This window comes from Calypte anna, chromosome 13 (genome assembly GCF_003957555.1).
Source record: "Calypte anna isolate BGI_N300 chromosome 13, bCalAnn1_v1.p, whole genome shotgun sequence".
Taxonomy (NCBI): Eukaryota; Metazoa; Chordata; class Aves; order Apodiformes; family Trochilidae; genus Calypte; species Calypte anna.
In genome coordinates this window covers 19,166-41,205 of record NC_044259.1, presented here as the reverse complement: position 1 = coordinate 41,205, position 22,040 = coordinate 19,166, and the positions used below count along the sequence as shown (strand labels likewise).

Here is a 22,040-nt window from a genome sequence, read left to right as displayed (position 1 = left end):
GCGCGCGACCCCCCTGATCCCGCCCCTCGCTCCGGGCGGAGACGCCTCCTGATTGGCCGAGGGGCGGTGGGGTGAGCGGCGCGCGGGGCAGCGCACGGCCCGCTGGGAGCTGTAGGCAGAGCGCGGCGGGGCCGTAGGGGCCGAACTGCGGGTCCCGGCGTGCCTGGCGCGGGCCCGTGACGGGGCTGAGGGGCAGCGCTGCGGCAGCGGCAGCGGCAGGGCGGGCGCCAGGAGCCAGGAGACGCTGTGCTGCCTCGGCTCCATTGTGTGGCGCGGCCGCGGCTTCCCGGTGCTGGCAGCCATCTTGTGCCGGAGGGGGCCAGCGCAGGACTGCGGCGTCCGTATCGGCCGAGGCCTCCGTAGGGGGTCTCTGAGGCTGCCTTTCTGCCGAGGGGGGCCGCGGCGGCGGCGGGCAGCCCCTGCGCGGCGGCTGCTCCCGAGAGGGGCCTCTCCTGTGCTTCCGCCTTCAGCGAACTTCCTGGGCCGCTCTCCCCGGGCGCTGCCGTGCCCCAAGGCAAGGAAGAGCTGCTTTCCGCGGCGCGTCGAGGCGACCCTGGGGCTGATGCTCGGCGCCTCGCAGCGGGACACAGCCGCCGGGCCGGACCGGGCGTGAGAGCCGCCGCCTCCCGCCCCGACTCCACGGCCCAGCCACGCATGCCGCTGTTGGCCGAACCGCTGCCCGGGCCGCGGGCGTAGCGGTGGGCGCTGCCAGCGCCGCTCCCGAGGAGGCGGGCGCCCGCCGCCCACCAGCTGCGGATCAGGCGACCAAGGACCGGCCCTGAGGAGCTCCCGCCGCTGCCCGCCCCATCAGGCGAGGGGCAGGAGACCCACCCCGAGCGACGCGACGCGCCCCGCCCGCCTGCCCCCGCTGCCCGAGAGCCGGACCGCCGCCGCCGCCGCACCATGAAGATCAAGGATGCCAAGAAGCCGTGTAAGGCCGGGGGGATGTGGGGTGGGGTGATGTGGGGTCGGGGGTGGCAGTCGTGGTGGGGCTGGGGCGCTGGTCGGTGCGTTCGGGAATTGCTTGCGAGGCTCTACCCGCTCCCTGGCTTCCCTGTTGGGTGAGGGTGATGTGACAGTCCCGTGTGTGCCTTGGGAGGGCTTCTCAGAATGTGAAGCAACCGGTTTTGGGGGGATGGGCGTTTCAATGAAGATGGCACCGAATGGGTGTACCGGGCAGTGGCTACCGATTTTTTTTTTTTAAGGACTAATCAACTTTTTTTGTTTGGTTGGGGGTTTTTCCTTGTTTTTTTTTTTTTTTTTTTAAGAATATTTATTAGTTTGGTACAGGTGTTCCATTAAAATAAGCTGATCAACAAGCACAGCTGTAATAACAATATAGTCTGTCATTTTGGAGTACTATATTTGTTTTGGAGGGCAGAGACATGGGTAAGATTCAGGTGAATGCAACCAAAATCTCTAATATTACCGGTACTTTTTCGTGAGAAGAGAGAATGGGATTGAGTAGTAGAATTAGTCTGCATACAAGTGGGCTTTTCCAAGTGTAACTGATCCATAGCAGTGCACATGAGCATAGCTGCCAAACCTACACAGATGTACCACAGCTTAAAGGGATGTATGTCAGTGTATTGACCTGAATGGGATGGATGTACCATTGAATTAGGCTATTTTTCTTTGTCGTCATACTTAAAACACTTTCAGGGTGAGTTACTGTGTGGAAGAGGTGGCCGGGCCTGTTGTCATATGACATGCCTGTCTAATGAAGAGCATACAACCAAGAGTCTATTGAAAGCGTGTATTTCAAATACATTGTTAGTGCAGCCCAACAAGAAGCAAATCACTAAATATGCATTTAACACTGGAAGTATTAGTGTAGCTCTGGAAATAGTTACAAACAATGCAATTGACTTTGGCTGTGAAAATAATTTGTTTCTTCTGGTGTGTTAAGGAAACCCTAAATAAGCAAGTTGCAGCACACAGTTATTATTATTATTAATTACTATACTTCTACATAGGTATACTATTTAAAGAATGATATCCCAATTTGGAAGCAGTAATTGCCTGTGAGACATTGGTGTGGACTGGTAGTTTCAAGTGCTGAGAGTATAGCTGCTTCTGCTGTAGAAACCTGCTGGTGTCAGGAGTGTCTCTGCTAGGCTTCAAAGACCAATGGCAGAGTTAAACCTCATAGTTAAGTAACAATGCTAAATTTATCAAGAAGTTTTGCCCGTTTAAGTATGCTGAACTTGTAGCTGTACTCTTCCAGTTCTTGAACCTGAACTTTGGTGTTACACTGGAAATCAGAAATAGTTGGAACTGTATTTAAGCAGTGGAGTGAACGAATACAGTGTCAAACTACATTGTTTATTTCATTGTGACTCTTTAACGTATTTTGAAGCTGGTGGATTTTTTTAAGATAGTTACAGTTAGCTTCCTAGGCAGTGACCTTCAGATTGCTTCTTCAGATCTCTACCCCTCCTTAGTCTCCCTGGTGGGAGAGCAGTTGAATATTTGAAAAGGAGCAGATCCACAAAATCACAGAAGATGGAAAAATCCATTGATAATCATGGGCTTTGGTTCCCAGATACTACTTTTGATTTTATTTATATGCTCAAATTGACCTGAAAGCTAAGTTAAGCTCACAGACTAGACTGTCTAGGTCCAAATATGTTTGGTTAAGACACTTGTAGGCACTTGGCAATACAATTGCTGAGCAGGTATACATTTCTTAGGCAAGAAAACACACCAAAAATTGTGCTGAAGCTGAATTTGATCCAGGGGAATAATGGGTAATCATTATTTAACAGGAGGTCATTAGTCTGTTGTAAAAGCTACAAAGTGGAATTGAGAAGACTGTTTTAGCCTACCTGTACTTTTATCTGTGATGTTTACATCATGGAAGAAAGAGTGATTTCACTGTAGGAGTACCATGTCTGATGAGAGGTGAGGGCAAAATAGAGCAAGTTCAATTTTGTGGTGTGGATACACCGACTTGAAAGTTGCTAGCAAAGGGCCATTTGAATTTCTTTTGCAGGTGATGGGGGGTGATGGGCATTTTAAAGGAGGATAGCAGAAATTCAGGTTAGGAAAACCTTGTCTCTAAGTAGTTAACATAGCAGTGGAAGCTGAGGAAGTTGTGGACTCTCCATTTTCAGAGGATTCTGTGAAAAACTTCACAGCTCTTCAAGTCTTGTCTGGACAAAGCTGTAGTTCACCTCATATAGTGGTGGCAATTTTTCTAAGTGGTGGACTAGATGACCTCCCAGGGACCCTTCCAACCAGCATGATAGCTCTTCTGAGGAAATGTCAATGTGAAAGAATGGCTGGCAATTTTAAGAGAAACTTCTAGGGGTGTTGAGGATGGAGATGATGATTGTGAGAGCAGTGAGTCTTACAGAGCCACTGCTTAAGATCCATCTAAAGGGAAGAGAGGAGCCACTCATTCAGAGAGCTCTTCATCTTGGTAGGGGAAGGGTGGGCACCCAGCCAGTGTGCTGTGCTCCTTAGAGGAGGTGGAGTCCTTGGTCTTGCTTCTGGAGTGTGATGGACTGCTAAAGGAAAGCCAAAGACTTATTGTATTTAATACACAGTATACAATGCTTTTTATAGTTTCTTTCTTGTTTATTAAAAATATTTTGAGAACAAATGCCTATTTTTCCCTTGAGGTAAGTTGAGGCATGCTAATATATATAAGTACATAGTACAGATGTGCAAAATGCTGTCTCAATATAAAGAAAAGATGAAAATCTTATTTTCTCTAATGTGGTTCTGCATACATGTTGTCATCATGGACCCAGTGATTCCATGCGGGATTTGTGTAGCAAAATAGATGAAAAATCCATTTAGGTTGCTGTAAAATTTTTTAAAATTGATTTTTCTGTTCGTAGGGCTTCATGCTTAGTCTTGTGGTATCCTACCATTTTCTTAGTAGTCCTTCAAAGTTTTTATTAGCCCATAGCAGATGTTACAGGCTCTCATTTCATTGCAGCTGAACAATGTGTTTCTATTAATGGAATTGTACTGCCAGGCACACTTTATCCAGTATTTGCATCTGTAAGTGTTAGATTATGCCTGCTGTATAATGCAATAAAAGCACCTATCTCCAAAGAGATTGCTGCTGAAATATCAACCAAATTAACAGAATGAGAAAATGCAAGCAGCGATATTTTGCCTTAGATTAGCTATACATGGTATCCACTTGTGAGACAAAGCCTGTGAAGAGCAGTTACAGTAACTGCTGATCATCTGTCCTCCCACTGGCAACCGTGGCCTTTCTGCAGTGTGATCAGAGGTGTCTTGAGTGGGAACTCCTGGAGAGCTTAGAGGTTAGTGGGGAAATTTTTCCATGAGGAAAACAGCAAGATATGATAGTGCATTTCAGATGCTTTTAATTTGGATGTTAATTCCGTCAAGCCCAAATTTATTTTGAGCTCAACTTGGAATGCTTGAACCAAAAACCTTCTACAGAACTAGGTAAGCAGAGAAACTCCGGTGTCTCCAGGGCTAGGAACTCTTGATCTACAGTTTTGCTCTGCTGAGGCTCGGAGGCACTACAGCAAAGGTAAAAATGGCTGCAGAGCCATTAGGTAACTCTCCTCTGACTTAGCAGTTCCACAGCCTTTGATGTGCTTTCCCTTAGGTTGTCCCATTGGGTAGGTTAGCTGCCTCAGACTGCTAACTGATAGAGGTGTTGTCATTAGTTTTGACTCCGCTGTTTGCATATGCTTTACGGAAATACTGTTAAGTGCAAGAATTTATGCATGTACATAGAGGAAAATGCATTTGGAGAAACTGCAGGATACCTTTGGTTTCGCTTTCTCTGTTTATAAGAACTAGTGGTGTAGTAATTCACTATTAACTTTTATGTAGGTAACTTGTCATCAGGTAAGAATAGGATCAAGGTTAGTTTTGTTGTCAAAGGCTGCATTAGAAGATAAGTTTTGTGCATCGTACGTGATAATAATGCATACTTTCATAAAGAACTGTTGTAGTGCTGGCAGCAGTAAACCTAACTTTCCACGTGATTTCATGATCATTTTTCTTTCTTGTATTTTAAGCCAGTATTAATTACAAGCTGCAGCATGGCTTGGCAGCTGTTGCCCCAGCTTCATTAGCACTTGAAGTGCAACACTCTTAAAGTCTTATTAATATGTAAGCTTTCTTACAAAGATGACACAAAATCTTGTAGCTTGGTCTCTGCTGTCACTGACAGCTGTGTTTTTATTTATTTTTAAACCATGCAAAGCTCTCTCCTTGAATTAGGGGTAGCTACTGCCCCTCAAAGTTTAGTTCTTGTTAATTTAATGCAGAGTTAACCCAGGCTGTTATTTTATCTTGCAGTAAAAAGGAAATATTTTCAAGGTGTTTGTGTTTCAAGTGTGTCATCGCATTCATAAGAACTGTAATCTGTTTTTCTGTCTTTAAAAGCTAAATGCAAGTAGAGTGTTAGACTGGAGAATCTTACATTTGACTGAATAAGGAGAACTTAGAGAAGTCTTGGAGCATGTGATCCAAAACGGGTGTCGTAAGTCAAAATACTATTATGTGGTCTGGGTGGAGGTCTTCAAAGGTCTTCTTCTCTGCTGAAGCAGAACCCCACCTCTACGTTTGTGCTTGTATTGGCATGAAAGACTTATTACTATAGTTATTTCCTTTTGGCATACAAAGACCTTTTATGATAAGATGTAAGTAAGTACCCTTAAAATTGCTGTCAGCAACTATATACACCAAGAACTTGGGAAGTGCGAACTCCAGAGAACGAGGCCTCCCACTCTAGGTGGACAGTTATTTAACAAACAGCCAAGAGCCATCAGTGTGGGTTTTCTTACTAGGCAAAACTGCTACATCATTCCTTGAGCCCAGAACCTTGTGACAGCACTCGTCCCATGCAGGAAGTGATCTGCTGCATTGCAGGAAGCAGTCCTAGAAAATCCTGTTGAACACCATTATTAGTTTAACTCTGAGCAAGTTGCCCCTCAAACCTCTATTCGCAGCATGTATGGAACAATCTGTTGCTTTTTAGCAAAGGTTCCTGGTTGTTGTGTAGGGACCACGTCACTTTGTATTGTCTTACTAAGAGGAACAGCTGAGAAGATATTTTAATGACCAAATCCCCATAGACCTGCAGAAAAAATCCCAGGTTTATTGCAGGTGCATTGACTGTCTTTATGAACTGAAGCTGCAGAATGATGGTTGCAGCTGCACAAGACTTCAAACTTAGTGCCTGCAGAGCTACAAGCTTGTAACAAAAGTGGTGAGATTTTTTTTTTTTTTGGTCTCATCCAGGCACATTTCTCTTAACTATGACAGCAATAAGGATCAAGCTGATCTCTCACTCCAAGGAGCTTGCAGATACTTTTTATCTAATCACCTATATATTCTTAATTGAAGGTACATGCCTTGCTACTTTTGTCTTGTTCCAAGGTAGCTTTCAAATATAAGACCGCCTCAATTAAATTTTTAAGGGATTTGAGAGACTATACCAATCAAATGCTGGTATATATCCTGCAGATACCATATGTAAGAGTGAAAACTCTTGTGCTTCCAGCATGCCTTAAAGAGTGGCAACATCCCCTTTAGCAGAGTGCACATAGATGTGGTGTGAAGTAATGTAAAGGTTCCTTTCATGTATGGCATGACTTACAATAGATTTGTCATCTTCAGCTGTTATTAGCCTGGCTGCCCTCTGGATGGGAAGTTTTGAGGGAAACCAGAGTGTACTCTGCCAAGTGTATTTTCTGGATAGTCCTCCATCCTGAATCTCTCTGAGGCCTTCTTTTAACCCTACAAATGACATCACTTTTCCAGTACCTGAAAATGGAACTGCAGTTTTCACATGGGTTCCTGTTTTCTCCAGTTACCCTGCATATAGATAGAATGGGCCTGAGTCAAGATCCACTCAAACCAAGCTGACTTGAAAATTTTGGATGTAGGAGAAGAGTTGACAGGGTTTCCATGTCATGTCCTTGTACAAGGACATTGTAGCTCTGTAGTATCAGTGTATTTCTTAATACTTGAAGGAGTCTCAGGCATGGATAAATGTTGTGTTCTTGCAGTCCCAGAATCTTAGTTACCATTCAACTTACTGCTTTAATTTTCCTGGCTATAACCATATATAAATCCTATCAAGAGTGGCTGACATACAGAGGAGTCCTTGTGTAATATCTTCTGGGTTGCTTATTCAAGGACTAAGCTGTGTAAATAGAGTTGCTCACTTTTCCTTTTTGACCTGTGGCCAGAGGGACATTTAAGATCATGTAATGGAAATAAGTCTTAATTCTTTGTTCCTATGAGGATTTTTTTTAATGTCTGTCTTGTTGAAGACTTAGTCTCGGCTTAGTTTTAGAGTTACATGTATTCCTTTTGCTCTTTAACAAAGGTGATCAATCAAATCTTGTATCTTTACAGCTTTTCCATGGTTTGGCATGGACATTGGGGGAACTTTGGTGAAACTTGCATACTTTGAACCTATTGATATCACTGCAGAGGAGGAGCAGGAGGAAGTTGAAAGCTTGAAGAGTATCCGTAAATACCTGACTTCTAATATAGCCTATGGATCCACCGGCATTCGAGATGTCCACCTTGAGCTGAAAGACTTAACGCTTTTTGCTCGAAGAGGAAATTTGCACTTTATTCGATTCCCAACTCATGATTTGCCTACTTTTATCCAAATGGGAAGAAATAAAAACTTCTCAACGCTACACACGGTGCTCTGTGCCACTGGCGGCGGTGCTTACAAGTTTGAAGAAGACTTTCGCACAGTAGGTAGCCTGTCTTTCTGTAGAATGATCAAAGATTAATAATTAAATTTTTTTTCTAAGTATGATAATCTAGAAATATGCTTTCTGACAGTATGATAATTAATTTGGAGATCTAATGGTAGCAGCTAATTAGCAACTTGCATTGTTTCACAACCATTGAATGCAGGACACCTTTGTGGGAGTTAACCATTTTTCTAATCTCTATTTTCTCTGATGGGAAATGCACTTAAACTTCTGAGGTGCAATTCTTTGAATTGATTTTTCTTCCCCCAGCAGTCTTTGATGGTCAGTTTTGAGTGCTTGTGGGCTATCTCCATAAGAGTAGTGCATTATTTAGAGGTATGTAACAAAATGCCCATGTTGAAGACAGTCTTTTTTTCCTGCAACTGCAGAGTGGTTTGGTATTGTCTAGAGGTGTTTTGACTCTTTCCTTCACAGTCAAAATTGATCAGCTGTTTGGATTCAGCTTCTATCCAAAGCTTCTAACTGAGAATCTTATCACACGTCCTAGTTTTAAAGTGGCTGTGGATCTCATGTCACAAGAAGACTTTCAGTAGCTCAGTTTGCTTTCCAAAATCTGCTTGTGTTTTCATTCCCATGCCAGTCTCACATTGTGCTCATTCCACTGCTGATGGAATAGGGTAACAATTTGTGCAGCAAAATTAATTCATTATCTAAGACCTCACTGAAGTATTTTGTGTTGGAGTAGTTCCCTCATACTTAACAGTTGTGCTATGACAAGAAAAGCTGAAGCGCCCTGGGGGCGAGGAGGGGATGGTCGCTGGTGTCACTCAGCAACGTGCAGTCCAGTCTTATTGTCCAATCTGTTAATCCGTGTGCACACTGCTTTCTAAGTGGTATCTTACTTGATTCATGGACAGACTTCATGGGTGCTCTTCTGAGGATTAGATGCCTAATTTAGACTTTCTAATGGTTGGAACTCCCAGCTGTGGTAACAGAGCACGAAAGCCCAGAGTTGAACTATAGCCTTCCCAGGATCCACAGCACCTGCTAAATTGTCCTGCTTTATGAGAGAAGGGCAGTTGACGTCATGTGCAAAACTGAGGAAGAATTGTAAGAAGCCTGACAGTCCACAGAACTTCTAACATGTGGCTTTCTTATGATCCTTGGAGTATTAGTGAAGTTGTAAGGGGAGTTACTATGATATCAGTGAGGTTTTTATCTTAGGGTTTTATCTGCTGACATCTTAGAAATGACTGAGTTCTGAGGTGGGGGAGGAAACCCACAAACCTTGAAAAGTGTGCAGATGTGCAAGTTCTATTGAAATAGCACTCGATGGGGTCTCCAGAGTATCTGGTGACCTTCTTTTTATTTATTATTTGATTTATTTATTATTGATTGATGAAAATGGTTGCTAAGTTTTCCACGGAGTAATGTCTCAGTATCTCAAAAGTTTTCTCATCTTACTAAAGCAGATACGTATACTGCCTGTGTGCTCTTGATTCAGGTCTGATATGTAGCTTTATAGTAAGAGTAACTTGATAATTGCTGTATTAAGAATTTACCTCAGAACTTTTTGTTGGCTTTATACAGGCTTTGAAGTCCCCGAACTGTCTGCTTGGTGTAACTCCTTAAATTTAGGCAGTACAAATATACTCCTAAATTTGTGGTGTATTTGAGCCATGTTAGGATATGTTGACAATGTCTTTTCTTTTCTTAACACAGATTGGAAACCTCCAGCTGCACAAACTGGATGAGCTTGACTGCCTTGTCAAAGGCTTATTGTACATAGACTCTGTCAGCTTCAATGGCCAGGCAGAGTGCTATTATTTTGAAAATGCCTCAGATCCTGAGAGATGCCAAAAGATGCCTTTTAACCTGGATGATCCATACCCATTGCTCGTTGTTAACATTGGTTCAGGAGTCAGTATTTTATCAGTCCATTCCAAAGATAACTATAAAAGAGTAACTGGAACAAGGTAATTTAAAAACCTAAGGTGGGGTTGTTTCTTTATGGAACAATGATTTTCTGATTTAAGTGGTTCCTTTCCATGACTCCCCCCACACCTATTGTTCTCTCTCTAGTAGGGAGAAGTATTTTATCTTTCATTTACAGCTCTGTACATTAAACACCATCCCATAGTTCTGTTACTGAGGAGATTCAGCCACTGTCATCTTTATCAAGCAGTAAATGCTACAAGTGTTCCCTAGTGATTGTTTTATTGGTTTTGTATAAAGTTTTGACAGTGTGTCCAGTGCTTGCTGTGCTTTTCCTGTTGCATAAGAGCAAATATATCCACATAGTTTACAGAAAATAATCAAGAATCAGAGGTAGTGGCATGGTGGAGATATTTGGGGAATTTGTCTCTAAATTCTTCCAGCTGATGTTTTGAGAGCTTATACCTGTTTTAGTTCTTACGATATGGTTAGCTTCGTGTTTAAATATTAGCTTGATTGACAGCTGTTAGCATAGTGAACCTCGAGCAAGAAACTGAAGAGAGTGGTATTTAAGATGGAGGGCTTTATTTTGTTCATAAAACATACAAATATTCAATGTGAAAAAATACTATTTAAAAACAACTGATTTTCTTTCTTAGTCTAGGTGGAGGGACCTTTCTTGGTTTATGCAGTTTGTTGACTGGCTGTGAAAGTTTTGAAGAAGCTCTGGAAATGGCATCCAAAGGAGACAGCACACATGCTGACAAGTTGGTTCGAGACATTTATGGAGGAGACTATGAAAGATTTGGCTTGCCAGGCTGGGCTGTAGCATCCAGGTAAGCAAGAGATATTTTTGTTGGTTCTCTTGCGGGCTGGGGGGGGGGCTTCAGAAACTACTAATACAGAGAAAACTACTTTTATCAAACTTTTGTTGTGGTGAAGTTATGTTTTCATCCTAAACATACACACAGTTTTTCAGATGTAAAGCCACATGCAGCTGTGGATGCCTGCTAATCAGGTACTGAAGGCCTCATGGTCTCCTATATACAGTAGTAGAAATGTCCTTCTAATCAAGAACTCTTCATTTATACAGCCTGAAGAGCAGTCTGGCAGCTGTTTATTTTCTGTTTCAGAAGATTGTGTCCGTTCATAAAACCATTCCGCTGATCCCTGTTTTCCCTCTACTTTGAGAATAGAGGCTTGAGTAGATGCTGAGTGTGAGGATGCAAGCATGAGGAGCAGGAGGATTCAGTCTTAGGCATAGACTTAATTTACAGACCTGCACACCCACAGACTAGGTTTGCAGAGTAGTCTTGCCTAAATATAAACCTACTTTTAGCTGTAGATGCTTCTTCAGAAAAGTCATCCATCTAAACAAAAATACTTTGGAGATTGTTACTGTAACAAAATGACCTGTTTTTTGTGAAGGAATAAACACAGGCTTTAGTGCCAGTTGTCAAATTGCTGTATTAAATACAGACATAATATGGGAGCTCCTTAAGAACAAGCATGTGACAAGTTCTGTTTTAGCATAAAAATCAGAATCTGAAAGTTGTTCAAATGCATATGAATTGCTTTGCACTTAATGGAAATTTTTTCTGTTACAGTTTTGGGAATATGATCTATAAAGAGAAGAGAGAGTCTGTCAGTAAAGAAGATCTTGCAAGAGCCATATTGGTCACTATAACCAACAATATTGGGTCGATTGCCCGGATGTGTGCAGTTAATGAGGTAAAAACTTCTGACAAGGAAATAATCTATCTGTAGGTCTATTTTCAGATTAATAGACTGCCAGGATGATGTATCATGTCTAACCTTTGAGTATGTTCTCAAATGAAATGGAGAAATTAATATTAAAAACTAGAAATTGGTTTAAAATGTGGATGTCTTTGTCCCTGGGCAGGGTAAACTTATGAGGAGGACTTCAAAGTAGCTTTGTGAGGGAATGGAGCCCAAAAACTGCAGATAAGTGAGGGAGCAGGGGAGCATAGGATGTTGTGATAAAAGGACTTGAATTCCCCTTGCAAATCTAGGGTTATTGTGGTCCCAACTTAAAGGCTCTGTACAGAAACACATGCAGCATGGGGTACAAAAAGACCTCTAAGGCCAGGTTCTCATGAGGACATATCCCAAACCCTGTTGGAAGGGTAATGTAGCTGATCACAAGCAGTCCATACTTCTCAGTGTGCTGGGGACAATTTGCTGACACAAGTGCTAGGCAGGCCGACTAGGCAAGCATAGTGCTGGACCTGCTGTTCATGAGTGAAGAAATTGTTGGGGATTGCAGTAACAGCCTAGAAAAAGCAAAGCTTAAGGTCCTGAGGCAAATGAAGAGAGCAAGTAGTGAAGCAGAGACTTTAGATGGACTTGAGGAGAACACGATTCTGTAGAACATGATTCTGGTTTTATGGAGACTTAGGAAGCAGGGTCTTGTGGTAGGTTGTCCTACTGGCATAGGGTATCCAGAACAGGTCATTGGATCTTCCAGGATAGCATCCTCACAACCAAAGGAAGAGGTGGGTTACAGACTGGCTGGGGAGGAACATTGCTGAAGAGCGGAGGTTGTTAGAGAGAAGATGAACTGAATGTGAATCAGCAGTGTACACATGCAGAGGTGAAGGCTGACCTTGAACTGAGATGCATTAGCAAGGACAGCCAGCAGGTGAGGAGGAAATAGTTTGGGCAGGGCCTCTTTTCACCTCCTCCATGACTGCCACCACTGGCAAGCTAGGACAATTCTAGCAGGCAAGTTACCAAGGCAGGGCCCTGCTCTGCAGCAGTTGACCTGTGAGCAGACACAGAGGGATCTGAGCAAAGCTTGAAGAAACTGAAGCCTGAAATGTTTATCACTGTCTAGAGAGGGTTACAGAGAAGATGCTGTCAGGTACACAGGAGAAGGATGGGAAGCAATGGAGGCAGGCAAAGGGAATTCTGATTGGTATGAGGGGGAAAAATGCTCACAATGAGAATGGTTAAGCCCTGAAACATGGACCCAGAGAGGAACTGTGGACTCTTTGTCCTTGGAGAGTTTCAAAACATTTGACTTCAGTAACTTAAAATTTGGAACTTGATGAAAGACCTGCTTTGAGTAGTATTACTGACGGACTCCAGCAGTTTCTTAAAGGTGAAATTATTCTTTGATTAAAGCTTGTAGAAACTCTTGCTTCTACTTGTTATTTTAATTTTTTACCAACTCTTGAGACTTCGAATTGTTTTGACACCCATTTTCCTACTGGTTGATACAGAGATGATTTCCTACCAAGGTTTCTCAAAGGTCTGCTAAACAGAACCAGTACTAATTTTGATACGATTAGCATGGACAATCAAAACCTATGGAATATTGAATACAGGCATAGAAGATGTGTGCCTCTGCGCACCAGGGTTTTTCTAAGTTACCGACGTGCTTCAGATAAAGTGATGTTTAACAACGGTTTTACAGAGGAGACTTAAGGGTAACCATATTTAGAGTTCTGCTTAAAATCTATGGGGATGATAGCATGAGGAATACCAGTAACATTGTTAGCTGCAGCAGCCCTCCTTTTGCTAAGGAGCTAGACTTAAGTATTTTTATGGTTTTAATATTTCAAGTTCTTCCCTCAATTTTCTTCTATTTATTTCATGTCTGTCCTGGAGAAGAAAATTAATTTCTTGGTTGCTGAGTTAACTTTGGAATTATTTTGGTTTATTCAGGAATCTTAACAAAGATGGAACAGAGCCCACTTCTTGAGCAGCTTTATGGCAAAGCTTCATAATAAGAGTTAAAATCAGGATGAATTTGAAAGTACATACTGACAGTCTGAGTCTAAGACAAATGTGCACAATTTATATTTATGATTGGGAATAGATGAATATAAATTAGAACTCAAAACCAGCACAAATTACCTTTTTTCCAATGGTTGGTTGTTTTTTTGTCTAATTCCAACTATGTTACGGAACTACAGAGCTTAAGAAATGGCTGATAGGGATCCACAAACTGTTTTGAACTGATACGATAAAATTGATTTAATTATTTCAATGTCCTGTTATAGAACAGAATTAAGCTTGATGAGGTGTCTTAACAGTCTGTTTATTTTGTCTTCACTGTGAACTAATCAAGATGGTAAAAACAGTTGCATGTTAGTTAATGCAGGTTGAACTGACATACTAGTTTGTGTAGCAACTTATATACAAGTGTTCATCTAACATTAAATGCATATTTAAGCACTAAGTTAAGCACTAACAATTTTCTTTGGTTCTTACTCTCATCTCACTGAACTAGTGTATAACATTGCTTCCACTTAATGTTGAATTTATTTCTGTAATTGGGGAAAAATTAATGATATTTCACTTGTTTAGATTTGACTTGATTAAAATTCATAGCGTACTTGTAGTATTGAAGTCTTAGTCTTATTTTATACTGGTGTATTGAGGTCTGAAGATGAAAGGCACATCTGTCTTACTGTCTTCGGCTTCTTTACAGTGCTGCCTTGTTGCATATGGATCAAGCAGCATTGTACAGGGCTATGAAGGCATTGAGTCTTCTCAACCAAGTAGAAATATTTTTCATTTCAATTGACTTGTAAGTGGGATGTTTCCTTGTCTTTATTACTGAAAATACTCGCTTAATTTGGAACACAAGTGGTACTTTAATGTAAATGAAGTAAATTCTTGAGGGTTGTATGGTTTTTCTTTTCCCCTAGTAATGCTGGTTTCAGTTTTGGAACCACATTTTAATTGTGGGTTGTTTAGTTTGTTTTTTTTTTCTTGCTGGAGACAATCTGTTTTTTCATAGCTTAATTTACCAAGGATGGGCTAAGCATTGAAAAAACTTAATTTCCTGTTTTTCTATTTCTAGAAAATAAACAGAGTAGTGTTTGTTGGCAATTTTTTACGTGTGAATACCTTGTCAATGAAGCTTCTTGCATATGCACTGGATTACTGGTCAAAAGGCCAGCTGAAGGCCTTATTCCTGGAACATGAGGTATGCTGTGGTTCATTTACCTCTCTGTGTTGTTCTAAGATAAAACAAAACCACTTGTATTGACTAGCTCTCATACCTCGATCTCATAACCTGAGACACCAAGTACTCAGTAAACACTGCAAAGGGAAGGTCAGTCAGACTGCATTGGTTCTCTGGGGACAGCTTGCTCTGCCAGTGAAGTACTCCAGGCACTTTGGGTTATCTCAGTTCAAACAATATATTTTTGGGAAGGGACAAGAACTTTAAAGCTCCACACTAAGTTTCAGCAGTCTTTCATTGGGTTTGGGTTGACGTGTGGAAACAAACTTGACAATGCATGAGAGGTTATAAGGCGGGTATGTTTATTACAGCACTGGGTGCGAGGGGGATCTCCTCCTAACATGCACACTGCAGCTAAATGGAAGGAGCTATTAATCACACAAAATTATACATATGCATTACAGAAACATGCGTATGCATACAAGAAGTGAGGTTATTCAAATCACCTATTAGCATAATTTTCCGCCCATCTTCACATGTGCACGGTCACTCAGTGATCATGGGCAGTGGTCTTTTGGAGGAAGGCTCCTAGTCTTCCTCAGGGTGTCCTTTTCACCTTTGCTGGGTTGGCAAGGCTCCAGACAACAAACTGGTTTTCACTGGCTCATTTCTTGGGAGTTTTCCTTACAGACAATACAGGTCCTGCTTAGTGCTTACCTAGACAAAGTTCCTCTTATCTGTGACACAGATAAATGAATTTTTGCTCTACCTCCAGTTTTCTACCTTTAACCCTGTATTTTTTAAATCTGAATCAGGGTGACAGCAATAGTACATTGTATTTCAGAAGATTAGAGGGATCTCAAGCGTGGGCTTCTGAAATGCTTGCTTTGTTCTCAACTGAGTTTGAGCAACATCCTTAAAGTGAAAACTGCTTTCAGCAAGGACTTTCCTATCACCACAGAGAAAACTTCCAAGTTCCTTGTAATGATTTTATGCTCTTTGAGACTAGCCTGCTATTGGGTTGCTCCTGCAGTCTAGATCAGTGATGGATCCCAGTAATGGTGAGGGAGTTGACCTGTTTTGGTTAAAATGTAGGCAGCCAGTATTCACTACAGGTGCAGTAGTTGGGAGACTTGTAGCTTCTTGGCAGCAGGCTGGCAATTCTTGTTCTCGGTTTGTTGGTCTGCAGATATTACAGCATTACATCTATTCTCCTTCCATTGATTCTCAACTTTTTTGCTTGCCCCAAGACTGACAGTAATATGTTTTGGTGCTAATGTCTGCAGTAATAGCAGAAGGATTCCTTGTTTGTTCTACCCCCATCAGATTTTTCTTGGGCAAATTTTAAATTCTTGCGTTTGTTGAAGTCTAGATTCCAAACACTTATTTCATAGTTATATAGAGGAAAAGTATTTAATTTCCCCAGAGGGGAAAGTAATCTAACAGAGGGGTAAGTATTCCAGCAGGAGAATGTGGGGTTTTTTTATTTCACACCAAAAAATATTTTGAAGTGCTGACATAATTTTTGAAATATGTGAGTTGCATTTAGTTTACAGGATTTTTTTAGTTGTACCTTAGGAAGTCTTACTGAGGATCCCTTGACAATCAAAACACTGAGCTTCTGTGGGAAAATCAAACCAGCCCTTATTTCCATGCTTTAGGAATCCTGCAGTATAGGGGCAGGCTTTGGGTGAAATCTGGTCAAGTTAAGCTAGTTCTTTCTGTAGCATTGGTCCACCAGATGCTTTGTTGTAATTGTAACGTGATCTGTGCAGTATTTAATACCCTGTTTGAAGCTGAAATAATTTTTTGTTTGTTTTGTACAGGGATACTTTGGAGCTGTTGGTGCTCTTCTTGGGCTGCCAAATTTCAGTTGAGAATCCGGATGTTGCTACACTGAACAATTTTGCACCTGAATGAAAGTCGTTTATGGTGATAGGAACTAAATCTGTGGAGGGGAGAAGAAAATAGCAAATTTTTCCATAAGAAGTGATGAGCTACTGAATTTTTGCCATTATAAGGAAGGAATTTTCACACTTTTGGGCATTGAAAAGTGAAGTTGTTGGGGATTTTGTTTATCTTCCTTGGTACATGTAGCTGGTATTGAACTTTTAATATGCAATATATCCTCTGAAAACAAGCTTCCAGAAGAAGAAATGCCACTCCCTTAAGTGCTCAGTGTGAAAACAGCTGCAGGCTTACTTTTGAGGCTTTTTAGGCCCATCATTTTTTTTATAAATTGATGAATGAAAAATTTATTTAGTTAGTTGTACTATATTATGAACACAGTTTACTCTGTGTACTTACAGACATCAACTGTAAGAACAATAAGGTACAATCTACAAGGTGAGGAAGCAGAGAAGTAATAATTTTATTTTTATGAGTCATGGAAATAAATTGTTAGCTTGCTTTTGGATTTGGAAGCTTGTTTTTGAAAGATGAGGGCAGCATCAATGGACCAATATTTAGTGTACTTGCAATATAGAACTGTTCATCAAATTGTGGCCTTGGGATAAAATCCTTACTCTGGGGAACTGATCATCCGGATTTTCTATATACTTCTAAAATTTGCAGTTGTGATCATTGTAATAAATTTAGTCCTGAAGCCAGGGCATGTCATCTTAAACTTGTAGGAACAGTACCCAGTCATTAGCTGTATGACTCTTTCTGGACTAAAGATTTAACCAATTTTATGATACTGTTTTGATGTTAAATATTTCTTATAAGGGCATGAGGGCCAACCATACTAAAAGACATTAATATTTTGGGTTTTAAGGTGTTATTAAAACCTATTGCTCAAGTTCCATGGCGTGGCTGTGTTCTATACACACACATTCACCTTGCATGTTATGTATCACTTTGTTTTCCTTTTTTTGTTTTGTTTTTGTTTGTTTGTTTAATCAGAGCTGCATACTAAACTTGTATGTTAAAAAAAATAATTCTATCATCCTTTTAGAGTAGAGTAACTTAAAGTAGCCAATTCATGAAACCCAATGCCAAATGCAGATGCAGTTTAATTTATTGTTGCTATTTCTGGTACTGAGACTGCAGTTCTGTTGTGCTTGTTTTGAAGTTTCATTTGACACATTAAAAAAGACCCAAAAAGACTCAGCGCAACCGATCCAATTTAAATAACAGCACTTCAGAAAATAGGTCATTATGGTTTTTCTAGAATGTCTTTATAAGTGGTGTATTGTGTTTCCCTTCAATTAATGTTGACAACAGAAAGTAGCCGTTGGTTGTAAAACTTTGTAAAGCCTTAATTGTTTTCAAGGTTTTGACAGCCTTTTGAAACTTATGCAAGTCAACTGTGTATTTTTCCTGCACAAGTGAAGTACATTGATATTACAGCTGGATTAGAGATCCTTTGGACCATAGTTGTTGCTATTTCACTTCTCATTTTTTAATTCTGGGAGAGTGGTTCTTGAAGCAGTATTTGGAAGTTGCTTGTATAAAATTTACCAGAAGCATAGAAGATTGTAGACGATTGTTACCTAATGGCCATGGTTTATTTAAACTATTTGAAGTTGATAAGAGCTAAAATAAGATTTTCAAGTAAGTTGTATGGAGTCACCAAATAAATGAATGAAATAGTTCATGAATAGCTGTACTGCAGAGAAACTACTGTGAGAATCAAAAAGTATGTCCTACATCTTCCCTTCAAGCTTCAAAAAAACCTTGATTTTTTTAGCAAAGCTTCCTCTTGCTAACTTATTAGCACAATTTTTACTTCATTACAAGAGCAACCAGAGACGTTTTCAAGCCCTACCGTCAAGCCCTGGGGTATTTTATTTAAGTGACACTGGGTTTCATCTCATTTTCTCCTAAGCTAGAACTTGTACTACAGTCACAAGATAAACCTTAAAGCATTTTCATCTAAATCATCTTCTAAATAGCTTGAAAAGGCTTCTTTCTTTTATACCAATCACAGAAGTAAATTGCTTTTCCCTATTCTTCACTGGTTTTGCTTTCACCCTTGCTGTTTCTTTTCCTCAAAGACTGAAGTGGTTTTAGGGAAAAATTGGGTTTTTCTCAGGGCTACTGTTGTCTTCTGAAGTGGAACCACTTCTCTAGAGAAAAGTTGTGTGATACTTCTGAAGTAAAATGTAAAGCTTATTTTTAATGTGTAATCATTTTCAGCTCAATCAGCCATGTGAGTGCCTTTTACTGTTTTCATCTGATGCCAATTTTGCTGGTATTAGGACTTTCTCCAGGAGGTTTCCTAACCAGCATTGCTTAACCATAGAAAAGGCAGATGATTTTATTGGCCATGGAGATGATCCCTTCAATCCAGCATAGACAGAGATGACAGGACTGTCAACAGCATCAGGTTTCCGGTTTCCTATCTCTGTAGCCCTAAGCTTTTGCTTTTCTTGGTCTCATCTCTCAGGCTTGGTCTACGTGTTACGCACAGTTTTGTTGTAGCAGCATCTCCCTAACAATCGTACAGGTTTTAGTCAGATAAGTACAGATTATGTCTTGCCAAAGAAGTTCCATTTTAGACGGATCTGTTACAGGTTGGTGTGGCTACTAAAATTCATCACTTTCACCCTTCTACTAGGGGAACTGCAGTTGGAAGCAGAAGGGAAAAACTTCATGAGTACGTTTTTAATATTTAGCAGGCTGGAATGAATACACCTGCATCGCTCTTTACTGAAGCTAGCAGGGGTTTAAGTATAAACACTTTTTCATTCTTTTTTAGTAAAGCCCCAATAAATCTCACAATTTAGAGAGCATCAGCCTGGATATACTTTCTTAATCTTACAATTTGGTCCAGATTTTTGAAGGCTGTTCAAGTGCATGAACTGCCTTTTGAAGATCTTTATTTCTCTCTAGTGTTCTGCAGGCCAATACCTGTGTGGTTCTACCAACACCTTCATAATTTGTGTTATGGTGTAGAAAGAAAATGGAGCATACTGTCCCACTTACTCTCAGCTTGTCTGTTAAGAATAAAAGTTCAGTTCTGGCTTCTCATAATAGATTAAATATTACTTCAGTACTGTGATATTACCACATGCATTTGAGATGTTGATAGTTTTGCTTGCTTCACTTGATCAAGCATACTAACTATCCATGAAAACATCTCTAAAGATGCTGTGATCTATAATTTAATTCTTCCTCTGCTAACGGAATATGTTTGCGCAGGTAGTTTTTCCACTGGGTTTGCCAAACTGAGTGCAAAGTCCTGCTCTCTTTAGTTACTTGAGAAGATTGTTCTAAATGGGGGCTATCCAGACTAATGAGGAAGATTTGGCCTTGAGGTCTTCTCCCTGGGGAACACAGAATAACACTACTTCACATATTCCTGCTGGTGCTATGTATCATTTGTGGAAAATAAAGATTATAAATAGGAATTGTGAATAGAATATTTATGGCCTGGTCCTTCTGACAGACTCAAAAGTTACCATTTTGCCGTTATTTTTTGACCTTATTTCAAGTTTCCCTTTCATTAGAGTATGTGGGCTGCCTTTGTAAATGTGGCAAGTCATTTGCGATTTTAGGCTCCTGTGCTGCTTTCTGTAAGGCCCATGCCATCCCTGTGGTGCATTATGGTACAGATGATTTTCATAGTCGGATTGAATTCAGTATTACCCATCATCTTATTTTGCCATTGTAGCTGTTGAAATAAATAGTGTTAGATATAAAGTTGACGTTTGTCCTCTGCTGTAATTCCAAGAACATCAGATATTACTGTAAACATTTGGGGGAATTGTATAAATACAATAGTACCCATTTAAAATAATTTTTAAAGCTAACCCTAAGACTTGCCTTTCAGATAAACTGGAATTTGGTTTATCAGTTGCTAATCTATAAACTGCTAGCATTTCACAGTTTTTCTAGAATCAATTTAAGAACATTGTAAGTACAGGCTTTGAGAGGATGGATACTGATTTCTGATTTTACATCACAAAAGATTTTCATTATAAGACTAGTGAGAATTTTGAGACATTAAATTGTGACATCTAGAACATAGTATGTTGATGTTAGAGAGGATATAGAGAGCTTTTGATAACTGCACTGCTTGTACATTTCTGAGTTTGGGCATAAACGAGTATTTAATTTTCCATTTGCTGTCTTGTTATGTGAAGCCTTCTAAGCACCAATTGCTGTCTTCAAATATTTGTTCTTGTTAGTTAGGAAAATGGACAGGTGAATTTATAAATCGTAAACCCTTCTAGGATGGAAGTTCTCCAAAGAGCCATTTGGTTAGGTTGCCTTTTGCCTATTGCATTGCACTTCTGATATGTCTCCACTTTCTTGTTTACTGTTCAGACACTGAAAATGTCATGTAAAACTACGTGCTACAAATTCCTAATCACAAATTTAGTCATCTCTTGTTACAGCTGTTGTAAATTATATCTTGATGCCATCTGTAATACAGCTCTTGTAAATTGTTTAAATTATTTTTCTTTTTATAGATTCTCATTGCTGAATGTACAGATTAGGTTTCTTTAATATGTCCCTGAGTAATTTGATTGGGGCCCAAATATGGCCAAGACTGTAACTCATCCCGTCAATACTGTAAATATTTCTTTACTGCTCATTTGCATGAATAAAGTTTGGATTTCATTTACTTTGTTGTAACCGAACTCCTCTCTGATGGGCCTACATTTTACAGTTTATTTTTCTGGCTTTATTACTACTTGTTCTGTATGAATGTTGAGAAAGCACTTTGTCTTTTCCTAATAAATGATTTGAGATTGGTGTTTTTCCCACAGATTGCTTCTCTGGCGTTTCTAATATTATCCAGAGCATCAGAAGGTAAGAATTATTTCCAAAGCTTTCTTCTGCAGCGTTTGGAACGTGCTTGCGTTTGAAGGCCCTGTTTGCACAGTTTGGGACCCTGGGACATTTCAGAGCTTGCTGTTTCAGAGCACCAAGCCTAAGTGTTAATACTGCTGCCTTGATGAAATAAATAATCTCGGTAATCAAGCCCCCTTTTCCTTTTTCCTTTCAGGTGTCCTGGTTGCTTAAAGGTTGTTTAAGCAGAATGGGTAACCTTGTGTTGGGCTTCCTGGCTCCTGTGGCAGGGTCAGCATTGGCCGTGGGGCAGGGAGGCTGCTGAAGAAGAGCTCAGCATGAGGGGTGGGGAGGAGAAGGGACGGCCTCCCCGCCTGTCCCCCCAAAGGTCCCCCCCAGCGTCAGTGGTTGAGAGCAGGTGGGATGTAACCTCTGCCGTGGCTTCAGGCACCTCTTACCTGACCTGTTGGAGAAAAATCAGTGATGTGTTTGCATCTTCTCTGCCTAAATATGCATCTGTCTTCCAAATGCTGCCACTCTCCTTAGGAGCTTGCCTTCCAGGGGATCGTGGTTTTGGGGGGTTGGGGTCATGTTTTCCCAGCATCTGGTGTACAGTAATTTTTCCAGCACCCAGGTTCAGCGGGGGTCCCTTACAGATGCCTTGAAGTCAAGTTCTTTGTATCCCAACTGAGCAGTCCTGACAGTCCTGAATTGATTGCCCTCATCTGAGTGTTCTTTTT

General features: G+C 40.7%; 1 protein-coding gene across 1 annotated transcript; it reads left to right on the top strand.

Annotated features, from left to right (window-relative positions):
- The first annotated feature begins 685 nt into the window (after positions 1–685).
- PANK3 (pantothenate kinase 3) lies at positions 686–21,489 on the top strand. Its single transcript, XM_030458903.1, has 7 exons — positions 686–931; positions 7,369–7,721; positions 9,408–9,661; positions 10,280–10,456; positions 11,228–11,351; positions 14,455–14,580; positions 16,386–21,489. The coding sequence occupies exons 1-7, from the start codon at positions 904–906 to the stop codon at positions 16,434–16,436; spliced, it is 1,113 nt and encodes a 370-aa protein (XP_030314763.1). The 5' UTR covers positions 686–903; the 3' UTR covers positions 16,437–21,489.
- The last annotated feature ends 551 nt before the right edge of the window (positions 21,490–22,040 follow it).

Bases quoted from the DNA above. Each gene is read 5' to 3' on its own strand.
- PANK3 (XM_030458903.1), top strand. From the start codon at position 904: ATGAAGATCAAGGATGCCAAGAAGCCGT. The intron at 10,457-11,227 runs GTAAGCAAGAGA...TTTCTGTTACAG, and splicing joins GGCTGGGCTGTAGCATCCAG to TTTTGGGAATATGATCTATA. The intron at 11,352-14,454 runs GTAAAAACTTCT...TTCTATTTCTAG, and splicing joins GGATGTGTGCAGTTAATGAG to AAAATAAACAGAGTAGTGTT.